A 16,545-nucleotide genomic window follows, 5' to 3' on the forward strand; every position below is an offset into this window, starting at 1 on the left:
TTCCAGTCCAGTCTGCCCTCCCTCTGCCGGAGCCCAAGGTGAGTGGCTGTGGCTGTTTTAGCCTCTGTCCCGGCTCTGCGCTGAACCCGAGGGCGCTGCTCACAGCTGAGGCTGCTGCCGAGCTGCTGACTGTGGCCTCCCAGCCCCCGTCTCGCGCCTTCGCAAGCCTACCAGGATCGAGTCAGTGTCCCTGGTTATATGGTCCTCGCAAGCTGCTTTTCTGTTGGTTTTTCCCGTCGATTTGTCTGTGTTATAGTTGTAATTCCAGTTTGGTTCTGGGAGACGGTCTGTGTAGCTTCCATTCACTCCGCCGCCATTTTTCAACCTCCAAAAAAAAAATTTTTTGAGGAAAAAAAAAAACTACACTCCTGCCCTGCCAGCGTGCTCAGTGGTGAGAGCATCAGCCTGCACACACAAGGGTCTTAGGTTCGATTCTTGGTCAAGAGCATGTACCTGAGTTGCAGGTTCGATCCCAGGCTCTGGTTGGGGTGCATGCGGAAGACAACCTATCAATGTGTCTCTCTCACGTTGATGTTTCTCTCTTTGTCTCTCCCCTTCTTCCCTCCCTTCCACTCTCTCTAAAAATCAAGGGGGGAAAGTATCCTCAGTGAGGATTAACAAGAAAAACCTATACTCCCTTCTCAGAGGAAATTATTATTATTTTTTATCCTCACCCAAGGACATTTTTGCATTTATCTTCAGAGAGAGTGGGAGAGGGGGGAAAGAGCGAGTGAGAAACATCGATGTGAGAGAGACACATTGACTGGCTGCCACCCACACAACCCCAACCGGGGCCAGAGACAAACTGCAACCAAGATATGTTCCTTAGCAGGAACCAAACCCAGGACTCTCCAGTCCACAGGCCGACGCTCTAACCGCTGTGCCAAACCAGCCAGGGTGGAAATGATTATTATTATATAAATCTTTTTGGATCTTAATCTAGACTTTTGTCCATTTACTATATCTTCAATTTGTTTCAGTATTTTGACCTCATCTTTTTAAAAAAAAACTGCAGCATTTAGGCCTGCACTATAATATATGAATCTTCAATCATTTGCCTTTTTAAAAAATGTTTTTGCTGATTTTTTTTTTTTTAGAGAGAGAGGAAGGGAGAGGAACATCGATGTGAGAGAGCTACATTGATCAGCTGCCTCCTGCACATCCCCTACTGGAGAGCCCACGACTGGGGCGTGTGCCATGACCGGGAACCAAACCAGGACCTTCCAGTCCATGGAATGACACTCAATCCACTGAGCCACAATTCTGGGCAATCCTTTCCCTTTTGAAGTGACAAACACCTTCCATAATTTTCATGTGTGTTATTCTAGATTGCAGTATTCTGGATATACATTCAAGAGGGAGCTAATGGATTGGGGTGTGCAGTGTGATAGAAAGAACAATGAAGTTTCTACATGGTCTCTTGGCTTTTATTCTGCCCCCCTTCATCCCTAAATTATTTCTGAAGGCTCCTGTTGCACAATGAAGGCGAGTAGTCCATCAGGATATAAATGGAGGGAGGTGAAACAGACTGATGAACCTCTTTGGGTTATGTCTTCCATCTTTGATTAAGCATAACACCGAGCAATTTAAAAAAAATTTGTTTTCTTTATTGATTTTAGAGAGAGAGGAAGGGAGAGGGAAAGAGAGATAGAAATGTCAATGAGAGAGAACATCCATTGGCTGCCTCCTGCATGGCCCACACTGGAGATTGGGCCCACAACCTGGGCATGTGCCCTGACCAGGAATCGAACCAGTGACCACTTGGTGCATGGGTCGGTGTTCAACCACTGAGCCACACTGCCCGGGCTGAACAATTTTTTTTTTTAATCCTCTAGGACATTTTTCCATTTATCTTCAGATAGAGTGGAAGGGAGGGAAGGAGGGAGGGAGGGAGGGAGGAGAGAGAGAGAGAGAGAGAGAGAGAGAGAGAGAAAGAAACATCGATGAGAGACACACATATTGATTCGTTGCTTCCGGCACAACCCCAACCAGGGCCAGAGACCAAACTACAACAAAGGTATGTGCCCTTGACAGGAATCAAACCTGTGACTATGGTCCGGGGGCTGATTCTCTAACCATTAAGTCAAACTGGCCAGGGCAACACTGAGCAGTTTAATCTAAGCACACCCAAATGCATTATCTATTTTGATCCTTAAAACATACCTGCCAGCTACTATATTCATTTTACAAGTGATGAAACAGAGTATTAGAAAGATCCACTGACTACCACAGTTGCAGAGTACAACAAAATGTTCAAGTGTCTTGGCTCCTAGTGTTATAAACTTTCTAGGTTATCTTGTTGTCTCCCTACTCAGAAGGCAAGGTAATTAGATGGCTACTCTGACTTGAAAGAGAGTAGTCTGATCGTGAAAAGTAGGGGCAGAACAGTGCTTCTCAGTAGTCCTAGTTATGTGTCTCCTCAGCCACCTAGAAACTTCTTCAGTGTGCCCTTAATGTCTTTGTTCCTCAAGCTGTAGATGTGAGTGGAACAAGCATTTAAGTATAAGAACAAAATAAGGAGCACTGGCCAGGTGGCTAAGTTGGCTGGAGTGTCATCCTGTACACACACAGAAAAAGGTTGCAGTTCAATCCACAGTCAGGGCACATATGAGAGGCAACCAATCAATGTTTCTCTTTTACATCGATGTTTCTCTCTCTCTCTTCCTCTTCCTCTCTCTCTTATTAAAAAAAAACAACAAAAACAAAATCATATCCTCAGGTGAGGATTTTTAAAAAGGACAAGATAAGGATAAGGAACTTGATCTAAAGTAGCTGTTCTTAGGCTAGCTTAGTCAGATAACAAGGGTTAGGCCTGCAGAAACCAGGAAGATGACTGTGGTCACTAACACCTTGAACTTTTTGAAACAGGTCAGGTTATGATGTAGAAACACACAACACCAGTGTCTTAGTGGTTAAACACAAAAATTTATTTCTTATTCCCACAAAGCCAATTAAAGGTCTGGGGACTCTCCAGAACAGCTGTCCTGCCATGTGGAGGACATGGCATTCTAGACTAGTTTGATCTTGTGGCTCCTCTCTCTATGTGCTTCCATGATTGAGGCAGGAAGAGAACACTACAGAGTCTTGCACCAACGAAGTGCTTCAGCCCAGAAGCGAGGCTTTTCTGCTCACAACCCAATGACCAAAACGACCTAATGACCCTGTCTAACTACAAGGAGCAGAAAAGCATAATCATTCTCCTTTTTACTGCTCACTAGAATACAAGCTGCATGAGGGTATGCATTTTTTTCTCTTTTGTTCGCTACTATATCCTTGCTCTCGAACACTCTGTGCCTGGGTACATAACAGACCCTCATGAAATTAAATTAATAAATAGTTCCAGGAAGAAATCTACATGTATCTTGGAAGAAGAGACAGAGTCCTAGGGGTCTAAGGCTGAGACTGCTGGGTAAGAACTATGCAGACTAGAGATTCAGAGCTGGTCTTGATTAAAAATAATACTTTGGCCCTGGCCGGTTTGGCTCAGTGGTTAGAGTGTCGGCCTACAGTCCAGAGAGACCCGGGTTCAGTTCCTGCTAAGGGCATGTACCTTGGCTGCAGTTTGTCCCCAGCCCTGGTTGGGTCGTGCGGGTGGCGGCCACTCGATGTGTCCCTTTCATGTCAATATTTCTCTCTCTCTTCCTCTCTCTCCCTCCCGCTCTGTCTGAATAAAAAATGGAAAAAAGTCCTCAGGTGAGGATAAAATAAATAAATAAATAAAATAATACTTGGTGTAGTTCATCTTGAAGAACAAAATAAAATCCCCCTGGGAGTGCCAGACCAATAGCTCAGGTGATTTACACAAATTAAGTCAGCCTCACCACCAGGGCTCAGCTCTTGAAAGCAGCTGCAAGACTTACAAATACACCCTGGCAGAGTAGCTCAGTTGGTTAAAGTGTCATCCCAATATGCAAGGTTGCAGTCTCGATCCCTGGTCAGGTAACATACAACAAGCAACCAATAGCCTGACCAGTATGGCTCAGTGGTTGAACACTGACCCATGCACCAAGAGGCCACAGGTTCGATTCCTGGTCAGGGCACATCCCCAGGTTGTGGGCCAAATCCCCAGTGGGGGGCATGCAGGAGGTGGCCAATTGATGTTCTTTCTCATCGATGTTTCTATCTCTCTCTCCCTCTCCCTCTCTCTCTAAAAAAATATTTTAAAAAAGAATCAACCAATAAATACATAAATGAGTGGAATAACAAATTGATCTCTCGCTGAAATCAATTATATATATATTTTTTATCCTCACCCAAGGAGATTTTTGTATTTATCTTCAGGTAGAGCAGGAGGGAAGAAGGGAGGAAGAGAGAGAAAGAAACATCGTTGTGAGAGAGACATATCAAATGGCTGCCACTCACATGACCCCAATCAGGGCCAGGGACAAACTGCAACCAAGTTACATGCTCTTAGCCGGAACCGAACCCAGGCCTTTCTGGTCTGTGGGCCGATGCTCTAACTGCTTAGCCAAACTGGCCAGGGCAATCAATAATACTTTTAAACAGCCACAATGCATCTGCTCCTTTAAAGTAGTCAGTTTGCCCAACATATCACTGGGGAGCAGGGAAAAGGGGGAATAATGCACATTGAGCGTCTACTGTTGACCAGGCTGGAGGGTGCTTTTCTTTCACCAATCCCTGTAATCTCCAGATCAACACTGAGGTGAGTGTTCTTTGAGAAAATAAAGACTTAACAGTGTTTCAGTAACCAATCAAGAAACAGGAATGTTTTATAAATTAGAAATAGATAACAGTGTCATCTGGGCTGGCTCTACAGAGATAACATATAAAGTCCTGATAATCCTGCCTTCAGGTCTGATTGAAGAAACTAAAAGCCAACAGACCTACTAGGGATGGTGTCTTAAACAGAACAATTCCCTGAATATTTGAGCCTTAACTTCCTCATTTATGCAATAATTGATTTGGAACAGATAATTTAACCCTTTTCCCAATACTACCTAAAAGCTCTAACAGGAACAAATCTGAGTCAAAGGTAAAAGTACATAAAGGGTGAATTGTTAGAAAACCCACAGGCTTTGGCTGGTTTGGCCCAGAGACCCAGGTTCGATTCCGGTCAGGGGCATGTACCTGGGTTGCGATTCGTCCCCGGCCCTGGTCGGGGTCTCGTGGGAGGCAACCAATTGATGTGTCTCTCTCACATCGATGTTTCTTTCTCTCTCTCTCTCCCTCCCACTCTATCTGAAAATAAATGAAAAAATATCCTTGGGTGAGAATAAAAATAAATAAATTTTAAAAAACGGTAGAAAATCCACAACCTAGCTCTAGTCGGGTAGCTCAGTTGGTTAGAGCATTATCCCAATACGCCAAAGTTATGGGTTCAATCCCCAGTCAGCACACATACAAGAATTAACCAATGAATGCATGACCAAGTGGAACAACAAGTCGATGTGTCTCTATCTACAATCAATTAAAAAAGAAAAAGAAAACCCACAGCCTAGAAAGATGTTCAGCAATTTCTCCTAAAGATATGCTAAATGCTTGAAGCAGACATGGTAAACCATGCCTACTTATTAGTCTACAGTGTAAGACAACCAACATGGATGTGGATTTGCCCACTTCTGCCTACCACTCAGCATCAATCCTCAAACATTACTTTTTGAAAAACTGCTCCTATGCTGGCTGAATTCCCAGATCACCATGCCCAGTGAATCACAGAACGCTGCCTGCAGCACATAGTCCAATTCCCAAGCATCTCTCTTTGTTCTTAAAAACAAACAAAAGCCAAATTATAATAAGCAAACAAACAAAACCCTGAAAGTTGATCTTAAACTCTAATTAATATTCTTTTAGGCCTCAGGAAAGTGCTAATTTTTATGACTGTTTTATCCTATTGACTTTGTAAAGGAAGGAAAGTTTACTTTGTTATTACAAAAAATTCTTTACATTTAATACATATTCCATGGTTAAAATTCTAACGTTTCCAGCCCTGGCCGGTTTGGCTCAGCGGTTAGAGCGTCGGCCTGTGGTCCAGAGAGACCCGGGTTCGGTTCCCGCTAAGGGCATGTATCTCGGTTGCAGTTTGTCCCCGGCCCTGGTTGGGTCGTGTGGGTGGCAGCCACTCGATGTATCACTTTCACGTCGATGTTTCTCTCTCTCTCTCTTCCTCTCTCTCCCTCCCACTCTGTCTGAACAAAAAATGCAAAAATGTCCTCGGGTGAGGATAAAAAAAAAAAAATTCTAACGTTTCCATATCTCATTAGAAATGTTTCCCTTTTTCAAACACCACCAATGAAAGGCATGAGATAGTTATCTGTCAGATTCATCACAGAAAAACTGTGCTAATAGGATTCAAGAGCTGAAGTAGCTAAAAAGTTCAGTAAGAAACTCTCATGATATCCAATGATGAGAGAGGAAGAAAATCAAATTTGGTTCTTGAATAACTACATTAGAGTTCATTTCTACTCTATGAGACTATTGAAATAGATAATCCTACTACCCTGAAGTAATGGTATGCAATAAAAAGATGCGATTACTTTTGTTATGAAAGACCATGCTACAAATGTTTCTATCATGTGTTTAAGAGTAGCTGGGGCAATCAAAGGAAAACCAATATTTACCTCTGTAACCACAGAAGACTGATTCATGGTTCACATGTTACTGAAGCTGAATTTGCTATATTGCCAGATACAATCCCAAAACAGATTTTTCCCTCATTCAGAATGTTCTTCGAATACCTTTCGCTAAGAAACTCCCTGGAGATTATGAATAAAAAACAGTAAATAATACAACTACTAAAGAATCCCTTGCAGAGTCCAACTTGATTTCTTTCTATGTAACATTTATATCCCCAAATTTTCCACTGATGAAAAAATTTTCATTTTTCATAAATCTGCATTCTTTCATAAACTTTAGGGTCAAGCTCCACTTGGTAAAATTCTTCAGACTGTGGACATGCAGTCTGTCAATGGAATTTCTAGTGTCTAAGAAGGTTTGACTGCCTGCTGGTTTCTCATACACATGCTACAGGTGGGTTCTTCGGTGTTTAATAAGGTGGGAGTTCTGACTGAATTTTTTCCCACATTCATGACACGTAAAAGGCTTCTCTCCAGTGTGAGTTCTTTGGTGTGTGTGGAGATTTGAAGTTTGACCAAAGCTCTTCCCACACCACGAGCATTTATATGGTTTTAATCCTTGGTGTGATGTGAAGTGCTTATTAAGATCTGAACTCCACCTAAATCTCTTATTACACTGTGGGCACTTATATGGTTTCTCTTCAGTGTGAATTCTTTGGTGCTTAATAAGGTCAGAGCTAACTCTGAAGCTTTTCCCACATTCCTGGCACTTAAAAGATTTCTCTTCTGAACGTTCTTTCTTGTGACGATCCATAAGTTTCAGCAGCTCTTGTTTCCAGGTTGAAAGTTTCTCTTTTTCCTTCGCTGAAAAATCTTGGTGCCATTTCCCCACTCTGTGCATATCACCATGATTTTCTTTGACTGTTGTTTTCTGGGGTACTTTCACTCTGTCTATTTCTGAAAATATGTCTCTTGGTATTTGCATTTCTAAGTCAGCAGGGTATACAGATTGATGATTTTCAATGCCATTTTTGAGCTTTAACTCTGTTGGAATAAACACAAAAATCAACCAACTATATGGCAGAGAAAGAAAATCTCAAGAAAAGAGACAAAAATTAAATGGTCACTCAATTTTAACTATATGGCAGAGAAAGAAAATCTCAAGAAAAAAGACAAAAATTAAATGGTCACTCAATTTTAAAATATAGGTAAGTAGAATTTTAAAATGTTAAGTCCTTGCAAAGATTCCTATTAAGGCACATTTCTCCTTTTCCCATGGTGTATTTATTTACCTGTAGGCAGCCCTCCAGGACTGTCCTTGAACTCCATGGATCCTTGAACCCACAACTCTTTCCCTTGCTCTAGACAGATCACTTTAGGTTTGGGGTGCACAAATGTGGCTGTGAAATGGAAAAAGTGAGTCAAGAATTGCTAACTTTACAATGTCCAATAATTATACACTATTTCAGATACAGCAAAGAACAGTTTTACAGTCTGTTACCCCAAATGGTTAAATGGATAGACTCTCACTGACATCAGGTATCAAGTTTACACTATACTGCATTGGGAGTAGATATGCAAAGTGGAGATTAAGAAATAAACCTAGCCCTGGCCGGTTTGGCTCAGCAGTTAGAGCGTTGACCTGCATTCTGGAGAGACCCGGGTTTGGTTCCCACTAAGGGCATGTATCTTGGTTGCAGTTTGTCCCTGGTCCTGGGTGGTTGTGTGGGTGGCAGCCATTCGATGTGTCCCTTTTACATCGATGTTTCTCTCTCTTCCTTCCATTCTATCTGAACAAAATATCGAAAAATGTCCTCGGGTGAGGATTAAAAAAAAGAAAGAAAGAAAGAAAGAAACCTAGCCTGGCCAGTATGGCTCACTGGTTGAGCATCAACCCATGCACCAAGAGGTTCAATTCCCACTCAGGGCATATGCCCAAGTTGTGGGCCTGATCCTCAGTACAGGGCATGCTGGAGGTGGCCAATCAATATTCTCTCTCATCATTGTTTCTGTCTCTCTCTTCCTCTCCCTTCCTCTCTCTCTAAAATCAATAAAGAAAAAATATTTTTTAAAAAAGAAATAAACCTAGCCTGGCTGGTTTAATTCAGAAGTTAGAGCATCAGCCCATGGACCAAAGAGTCTCAGGTTCGATTACAGTCAAATGCAGGTACCTCAGTCAAGGTTTGGTCCCTGGCCCTGGTTGGGGTCACATGAGAGACAACCAGTCAATGTGTCTCTCTCACATCGATGTTTCTCTCTCTCTTTCTTCCCCCCACCACTCTATCTTAAGATAAATGGGGGGGAAAACGATCCTTGGGTGAGGATTTATAAATAAATAAATAATAATAATAAAAACCCTGGCCGGTGTGGCTCAGTGGTTGAGTGTTGACACATGCACCAAGAGGTTGCCCATACAATTCCAGTCAGGGCACATGCCCAGATTGTGGGCTCAATCCCCAGTGTGGGGTGTGCAGAAGGCGGCCAATCAATGTTCTCTCTCATCAATGTTTCTCTCTCTCTCTCCCTTCCTATCTAAAATCAATTTAAAATAATAATAATAATAATAATAATAATAAACTAGCAATAAGACTAGAGTGGCTAAAGAGAACTGAATAAGAGCACTAGTGGAAGGAGTTGAGGGCAAGGAGATAATAGAGGCAAGGCCAGATTTAGAGTATCTGGGAGCCTTGGTAAGGAGGTTTGATTTTATTCTGAATTGATGAGAAGTCATCACAAGGTTTTGAAACAGGGAAACATCATGATCTGATCAGGTTTTTAAAGTCTCTAGCTGCTGCACGGAAAACAAAATATGAGAGGGCAAGACTGATGGCAGGAAGGGCTAGTTAGAAAGCTACTGAGGTAGACCCGGTTAGAGATAGCTTAGATGTGGATATCAATAGCACAAGAGGATGAGACACGGTTGGACTCAGACTATATGGTGAATGTGCAATCAAGAGGACTAGTGATGCATTAGCAGTGGGATATGATGACAAGATTAAACAATGACTATTTTTCTTGCCGAGCAATTGGGTGAATGAAGGTACCCTTTACTGAATAGAGAAAGATATGAGAAGAGCAGGTTTGTGGGAGAAGAGGGAAAAGAGATCAAGAATTCTATGCAGTCCTGACTTGTCAGGGCACATGCCCGGGTTGCAGGCTCAATCCCCAGTAGGGGACATGTACGAGGCAGCTGATCCATGTTTCTCTCTCACATCGGTGTTTCTATCTCTCTCTCTCTCTAAAAAATCAATAAAAACATATTTTTTTAAAATATATCTTCTTTAAAAGAAAAAACAAGAATTCTACACAGGATAAGGAATGTGTATTCAAAAACAGCTCCCAAGTGATCTACATTCACCTTTTCCCTGCCCACACCATTGAGTTGAGAACCAAGCAACTACTGGAACAGACCCTCTCACAAGTGCATTCCTAATAAGATGAGAACATGACAGATAACTCAACTTCTACACAAACGGAAGGAGAGAACCTTTACCTAGAAAGATGACAGTTTCATAGTTTTCCTGCATTACGTCATTGTAGAGGGCCTTCTGATTGGGATTCAGTAAATTCCATTCTTCCTGGGAAAAATACACGGCCACTTCTTCAAATGTCAACAAACTCTAGAGAAGAGAATGGGCTTCAGCTCAGTACCTGCCACTCCAGAAATAGCCCTAACATCCAGCCCACGAACTGTATGGTAGGCTGAAGGCATTAATGGCACGCTGTGTTTTGTTTTTAATTTTTTTTTTTTTATTGATTGACTTGAGAGAGAAAAAGAGGGGGAAAAGGAGAGAGAGAGAGAGAGAGAGAGACACAAATTTGTGGTTCCACTTATTTATGAATTCATTGATATTTATGTACTCATTGTTTCTTGTATGTGCCCTGATGGGGAACTGAACCTCAGCTTGGCATATCAGGATGACGCGCTAACCAACTCAGTAACCCAGCCAGCACATGTTTTTTGTTGTTGTTGTTGTTTTGTTTGTTTTTTTAATCCTCACCCGAGGACATTTTTTGATATTTTGTTCAGATAGAGTGGGAGGGGGAGAGAGAGAAACATTGACGTGAAAGGGACACATCGAGTAGTTGCCACCCGCACAACCCAACCAGGCCCAGCGACAAACTGCAACCGAGGTACGTGCCCTTAGTGGGAACCGAACCCGGGTCTCTCGGGACTGCAGGCTGACGCTCTAACAGCTGAGCCAAACTGGCCAGGGCTGCTGTTGTTTTTTTAAAGTGAGAAGGCAGACTTCTGGTTAACATGGTACTCACCTCCTCCCACAACCACATCAAAATTACAACTAAACTACAGAATAACCATCATTCAGAACCACATGAAATTCACTTGAATGAAAGTCCTACAACTATAAAATTAAAGCAGCAGCTACACTGAGACTGGTAGGAAGAGTGGAGGCCTGGATGGGCTGGTCCCACACCCACGTGTGGCAGATGAAAATAGGAGGAATACTTCAGCTGTGAAGGTCCTCACTGAGGAGTGAGGGTTTCCTGTTCCACACCAGGACCCCCAGCTCAGGGTTCAAGTGCCAGGAAGAGAAGTCAGCTATCTCCTGGACAGACATGCTGGCGGATGGCGGAGGCTATTGTTCCTTTGGTGAGCCCTTCCCCTACTGGGCCAGCAGAAAGCCACCATATCAGGGACTCCAGCAACCTGGCTCACACTCTGCCCTGCCCTGGGGATTCCCTGAGGCCCTGCCCCACCCAGCTTTCGGACCCACCCAAGCTGTCTCCAGTGGCTTTACCATAGGATTGCCCTGTCTTGGCTCCTGCTTCAGATTTTCCTAAAATCTCTCAAACAAGCAGCATCTGCCCTCAGCAAGCCCAATACCTCTCACTAAGTGGCCCCAGGACCAGGACCAGAAGCAACCAGCCTTGGTTCAAAACTTGGCTTTGCCTGGGCACTTCCAAGCCCAGCACAAGAAGCAGCCATGAGCAGATTGTTTTGTAGCTTATGCCTGGTGACCCCAGGTAGAATACAAGCAGTGGCTAACCTTGTCCCAGGGCCAGCACACCCAGTGGCCAGCTTCAGACCACATTGAAGCACTACCATGCAACCATGTCCACAATTGATACACTCAAGGAGTGGACTCAGTGGGTACCAGAGCCCTGCTGAAGTAAGTGTTGCTCCATGTGGTGGGCCCCTGCACAGCTGATCCTCCAAGGTAGTCAGAGGTCAGTGGTCAGTGGGCACAGCAGTCCTTGCAGCTGAACAGCCTGAGTAAATCCCTCCTCCTACTGATGTGCCAACGGCAATCAAGACTCAATTACAAGAGAAGGGTGAACAGTCCACATGAGGGGTATACCTCAAAGGACCAGCTGGGGTGAACAGGGAGGCTGTGCCACTGGACCCTACAGGACACCTGCTACAATAGGCCATCCTAGGAAGCCTAGGAGACAAAGCAACTCTACCTAATACATAGAAACAAACAATGGGAGGCAGCCAAAATGAGGAGACAAAGAAACATGTCCCAAATGAAAGAATAGAAAAAAACTCCAGGAAAAGAACTAAACAAAATAGAGATAAGGAATCTAACAGATGCAGAGTTCAAAACACTAGTTATAGGATGCTCAATAAACTTAGTGAGGATTTGAAGGAACTTTGTGACAACTTCAAGGAATTTAGTGAGGACCTCAAAAGCATAAAAAATGACCAGTCAGAGATGAAGGGTACACCAACTAAAATAATTTACAGGGAATCGATGGTAGAGTAAACCAAGAAGCAAACCATCGATTTGGAATATAAGGAAGCAAAACACACCCAATCAGAATGGCAAAAAGAAAAAAAAAATCCAAAAAAAAAGAGGATAGTGTAAGGAACCTCTGGGACAACTTCAAGCATACCAACATTTACATCAATGGGGGTGCCAGAAGAAGAGAGACAGCAAGAAATTAAAAACCTATTTGAGAAAATGACAGTAAACTTCCCTAACTTAGTGAAGGTAACAGATATACAAGTCCAGGAAGCACAGAGAGTCCCAAATAAGATGAACCCAAAGAGGCTCACACCAAGAAACATCATCATCAAAATGCAAAAGGTTAAAGACAAAGAGAGAATGTTAAAAACAGCAAGAGAGCCCTGGCCGGTTTGGCTCAACAGTTGGAGCGTCGGCCTGCGGTACAGAGAGACCCGGGTTCGGTTCCCGATAAGGGCACATACCTCGGTTGCAGTTTGTCCCCGGCCCTGGTTGGTCATGTGGGTGGCAGCCACTCGATGTGTCCCTTCACGTCGATGTTTCTCTCTCTCTCTCTCTTCCTCTCTCTCCCTCCCGCTCTATCTGAACAAAAAATGGAAAAATGTCCTCGGGTGAGGATAAAAAAAAAAAACAACAACAAAAAAAAAACAAGAGAGCCCTGGCCAGTTTGGCTCAGTGGTAGAGCGTCAGCCTGCTGTCCAGAGAGACCCGGGTTTGGTTCCCGCTAAGGGCACGTACCTCGGTTGCAGTTTGTCCCCAGCCCTGGTTGGTCGTGTGGGTGGTAGCCACTCAATGTGTCCCTTTCATGTCGATGTTTCTCTCTCTCTCTCCCTCTCTCTCCCTCCCACTCTATCAAATGGGAAAAAAAATATCCTCAGGTGAGGATAAAAAAAAAAGCAAGAGAAAAGGTTAGTACGTACAACAAAGCTCCCATAACGCTGACAGCTGATTTCTCAAAAGAAACTTTGCAGGCCAGAAGGGAGTGGCAAGAAATATTTAAAGTGATAAAAAGCAAGGGCCAACAACCAAGATTATGCTATCCTGCAAAGCTATCATTTGGAATGGATAACCAGGCCTGGCCAGTATGGCTCACTGGTTGAGCATCGACCCATGCACCCATGCCGGTTCAATTCCTGGTTGGGGCACATGCCCAGGTTGTGGGCCCGATCCCTGGGGGGGGCATGCAGGAGGTGGCAATTCGATGTTGTCTCTCATTGATGTTTCTCTCTCTCCCTCTCGCTTCCTTTCTCTCTAAAATCGGTAAAGAAAAAATATTAAAAAAATATATATATAGAATCAATGACCAGAGAAGAAAAAGCTAAAGTTCATCACCCCAAACCAGTATTATATGAAATGTTGAAGGGTCTTCTTGAAGAAAAAGAACAAAAATATGAACAATAAAAATGTCAATAAATATATATCTATCAACAATTGAATCTACAAATAAAATGAAGAAGCAGAACAGAAATAGATTCTTAGATACAATGAACTTTTTGTTGGTTCCCAGAAGGGAGGGGAGTTTGGAGGGGGGTAAAAAAGGTGAAAGGATTAAGAAGTGACAAACCTCAAAGGGAAGGGGGGAGGTGGGCTGGGAAGAGATAAACCAAAGAACTTATATGCATAACCAACAGACACTGATAGTAGTGTGGGAAAGGCAGGAGGGGAGCAGGAGTGGGAAGGTGGAAGTCAAGGGGGGAATAAAGAGGAAAATCTGTAATACATTCAACAATAGAGATAAGTTTAAAAAGAAAAAAATAATAAAGTGAGAAGGCAGAAAGGAGACAAGGGATCGGCAAACAGTCTGGGAGGTGTCCAGTTCCCCAGGGAGAACATCTGGGTTAACATGCCTCTGAGCACCTGCTGGGCAGTGTGGATCATGGGCAGCAGGGAAAGGCAGCCCTAAATAGCTCAAAAGCACAGCACACCTGGGACTCGGGCAAGATGAGCTCAGGTGCCACTGTCCAGTCTTCGGTTCTCATCTGCTCAGGAAAGTCTAGGGTCTGGTGAACAGGCACAGCTGTGGGTGGAAAAGAGCCATGAGAAATTTCTCTCACTTCTATGCACATCCTGAGCTCATTTCTAAAATAAAGATCTAGGTTTTTTCAGTAGATGGGAAACCTTTACAAGTGTGTGTGGTCCCTGTAAGTGGCCTTATCATCATTAATAAAAACCAAAACAGGTTGCCCAGTTTTCATGGGTGAAATTAACAAAAACCCTTCTTATTTTCCTCTCATGACATAAATAGTCTGAGTTAAAAATTTTTAAATGAAATACTCATGGACTCCAGTATAAAGTAGATGTATTGTTTATCACTTATTCTTTTTTTCTTGATACACAATTGTATTCTCTTATCACCCATTAGTGATCCCAATTCCTTCTGTGTTTTGAGGATGAGGTAGCCCAAATCCTTTATACTTTTCTAAGGAACAGTGTTCATGGTGTTATTACCAGGGTCCCTGGTTTGGATATTTCTGTATCTTAGACCAATCCCCACCTTCACATACACCTGGTCTATTCTAAGGCCATTTGTGGGGAGTTGGGGGGTAATCATAATTGCTAACATGGTGCATTTGTACATCCACAGAGCTGGGCATCCAGAAAATGCTCACAGTGTTCTGGCTGAACAAATTACTATCACAGCTCCCAGCAGAAAGAAATTATCATGAAGTTCCTTACCCCTCTTACACATAGGCTCTGTTTCTTTATGAGTATTCCTGCTCAGTTGTTGTTGTAGATCCTGATATTCATTCCAAAAGTCTTCATCCTGGGACCTGCCCATTGGCTGGGACTTTGCTGGCTTTAGCTTGAAGCCTGGGGTCTCTGCTGTTTCTCCCAAGAGTACTGTGTCCTTTCCCAGCACAGGGACTGCAACCTAGAAATAATTTCCATCCTTGTTACCAGAACTTACTTTAGGCATGGGGGCTGCTAGTAGAGGGAGGAAAAAGCAGAGTCCAGATTGTGGAAAGCGTGAGACACTAAGGCACATGACTTTTAAAAGACTTAAAGAAATAATTTATGGCCACCAATTTTCCACAAAGTACTATTCAAAAAATTGGAGATATTTAGGATAAAAGGAAAAAAGATGTGGCTACTGCCAGCCCTCCCAACATGCCCCCCCTGCCCCTGCATACAGCTCAGCTCAGACCACTAGCAGGATTTTGCCAGCTGCCTGTTCTCATGCTGTCTTGACAATATTTCTCTTTTCACTTAGATCCCTACTTCAGTGATTTCTTGTCTTATACTTTCCTCAAAAGATTTAAAAAATTTTAACTGTCCTGTCAACCAGATTTTCTCCATGGTCAGAGAGGTTTTTATAGAGAATGTGGATAAAATGGAGAGGAAAGGGGGAGGAAAGATTCTGGGTCCAACCTCCCTCCAGATTGTAGTGACACCAAACATGTGTCCTGCTCTGTATTCTTGACAGTAGACTTGAAGCCAGTAGATGTGCTTCCACCTGCCCAAGAGCATATCATTGATTCCCACTGACTAGTAGAGTCAAGGACCAACCACTAAGAGCGGGCAGTGGAGGCTCTTGACTGTGGTACGGAGGACACTATACCTCAGTATTTTTCTTCTCTCAGCCACTCTGTTGGGATTTCCAAACCTTTGTTTCCCTTTCTTCTTTCTCCTCTTTGTTATCTTCTCTCTTTTGTTCTCTTAGTGTACTCCATTTTTTGTTCTCCCCCTTACTTGCCAACTCCTTGTTGCCCTTTATTTGTTTCTAAGAATTTAAGACCCATCTCATATGTCAAGCCAGACTAGGCTTATTACCCTCAACACACCCTGCTCTAAAGAGGGGAAAAATCCAACTCTTTCTCTAAGGCTCAGAAGTCTCTGCAAGGGTCTCCTAAATCTGTGGAATAACTATTGCTGTGTGTCTCTGGTTTCTGGTCCTGCCTTAGTTGATCTAAAGGAACAATAGATCATTGACCTAATTCATCTTAGTTCACAATTAAATGCCCCAATACCCATATATCTACCTTTATCCTATTTCATTGTTGTGTATCAGGAATTTTTCTGCTCACCCCATTTCTTGTTGAGCAGATTCACTCTGCAAGTGGTCTACCAAGGCCACAGCCTCCTCAATGCTCTGTAGATGGTGCTTCTTTATTTGGGATTCAGTATCCCTGGGCAGAATGGTCAGGAACTACTTTAGCTCTAGCAATTCCAAGATCTGCTCTTTTGAGTAGACCTGTAGCCTCAGTATCATTCTTGAAGTTGGCCCACAGCCTCATGGGGTTCATCTGCCTCATGATAATGGAAGCTGTCGAAGTGCTCTCCAGTCGCGACTGCCTGTTTGT

At 43.2% G+C, this 16,545-nt stretch overlaps 2 protein-coding genes across 2 annotated transcripts in view; both read right to left on the reverse strand.

Annotated features, from left to right (window-relative positions):
- ZNF174 (zinc finger protein 174) overlaps positions 1-16,545 on the reverse strand; it is a 54,372-nt gene that overhangs the window by 35,271 nt on the left and 2,556 nt on the right. Inside the window, exons 4-8 of the mRNA XM_036279745.1 lie at positions 14,921-15,116; positions 14,170-14,261; positions 10,027-10,153; positions 7,826-7,933; positions 6,983-7,577 (exon numbers count right to left, since the gene is read on the reverse strand). Coding sequence (XP_036135638.1) covers positions 6,983-7,577; positions 7,826-7,933; positions 10,027-10,153; positions 14,170-14,261; positions 14,921-15,116 — 1,118 coding nt within the window. The remainder of the gene's footprint in view (positions 1-6,982; positions 7,578-7,825; positions 7,934-10,026; positions 10,154-14,169; positions 14,262-14,920; positions 15,117-16,545) is intronic.
- ZNF75A (zinc finger protein 75a) overlaps positions 15,018-16,545 on the reverse strand; it is a 50,028-nt gene continuing 48,500 nt past the window's right edge. The window contains exon 8 of the transcript XR_004961719.1: positions 15,018-15,116. The gene's annotated coding sequence lies outside the window, so the exon portion shown is untranslated. The remainder of the gene's footprint in view (positions 15,117-16,545) is intronic.

The sequence above is a fragment of the Molossus molossus genome, unplaced genomic scaffold (assembly GCF_014108415.1).
Source record: "Molossus molossus isolate mMolMol1 unplaced genomic scaffold, mMolMol1.p scaffold_m16_p_3, whole genome shotgun sequence".
Taxonomy (NCBI): Eukaryota; Metazoa; Chordata; class Mammalia; order Chiroptera; family Molossidae; genus Molossus; species Molossus molossus.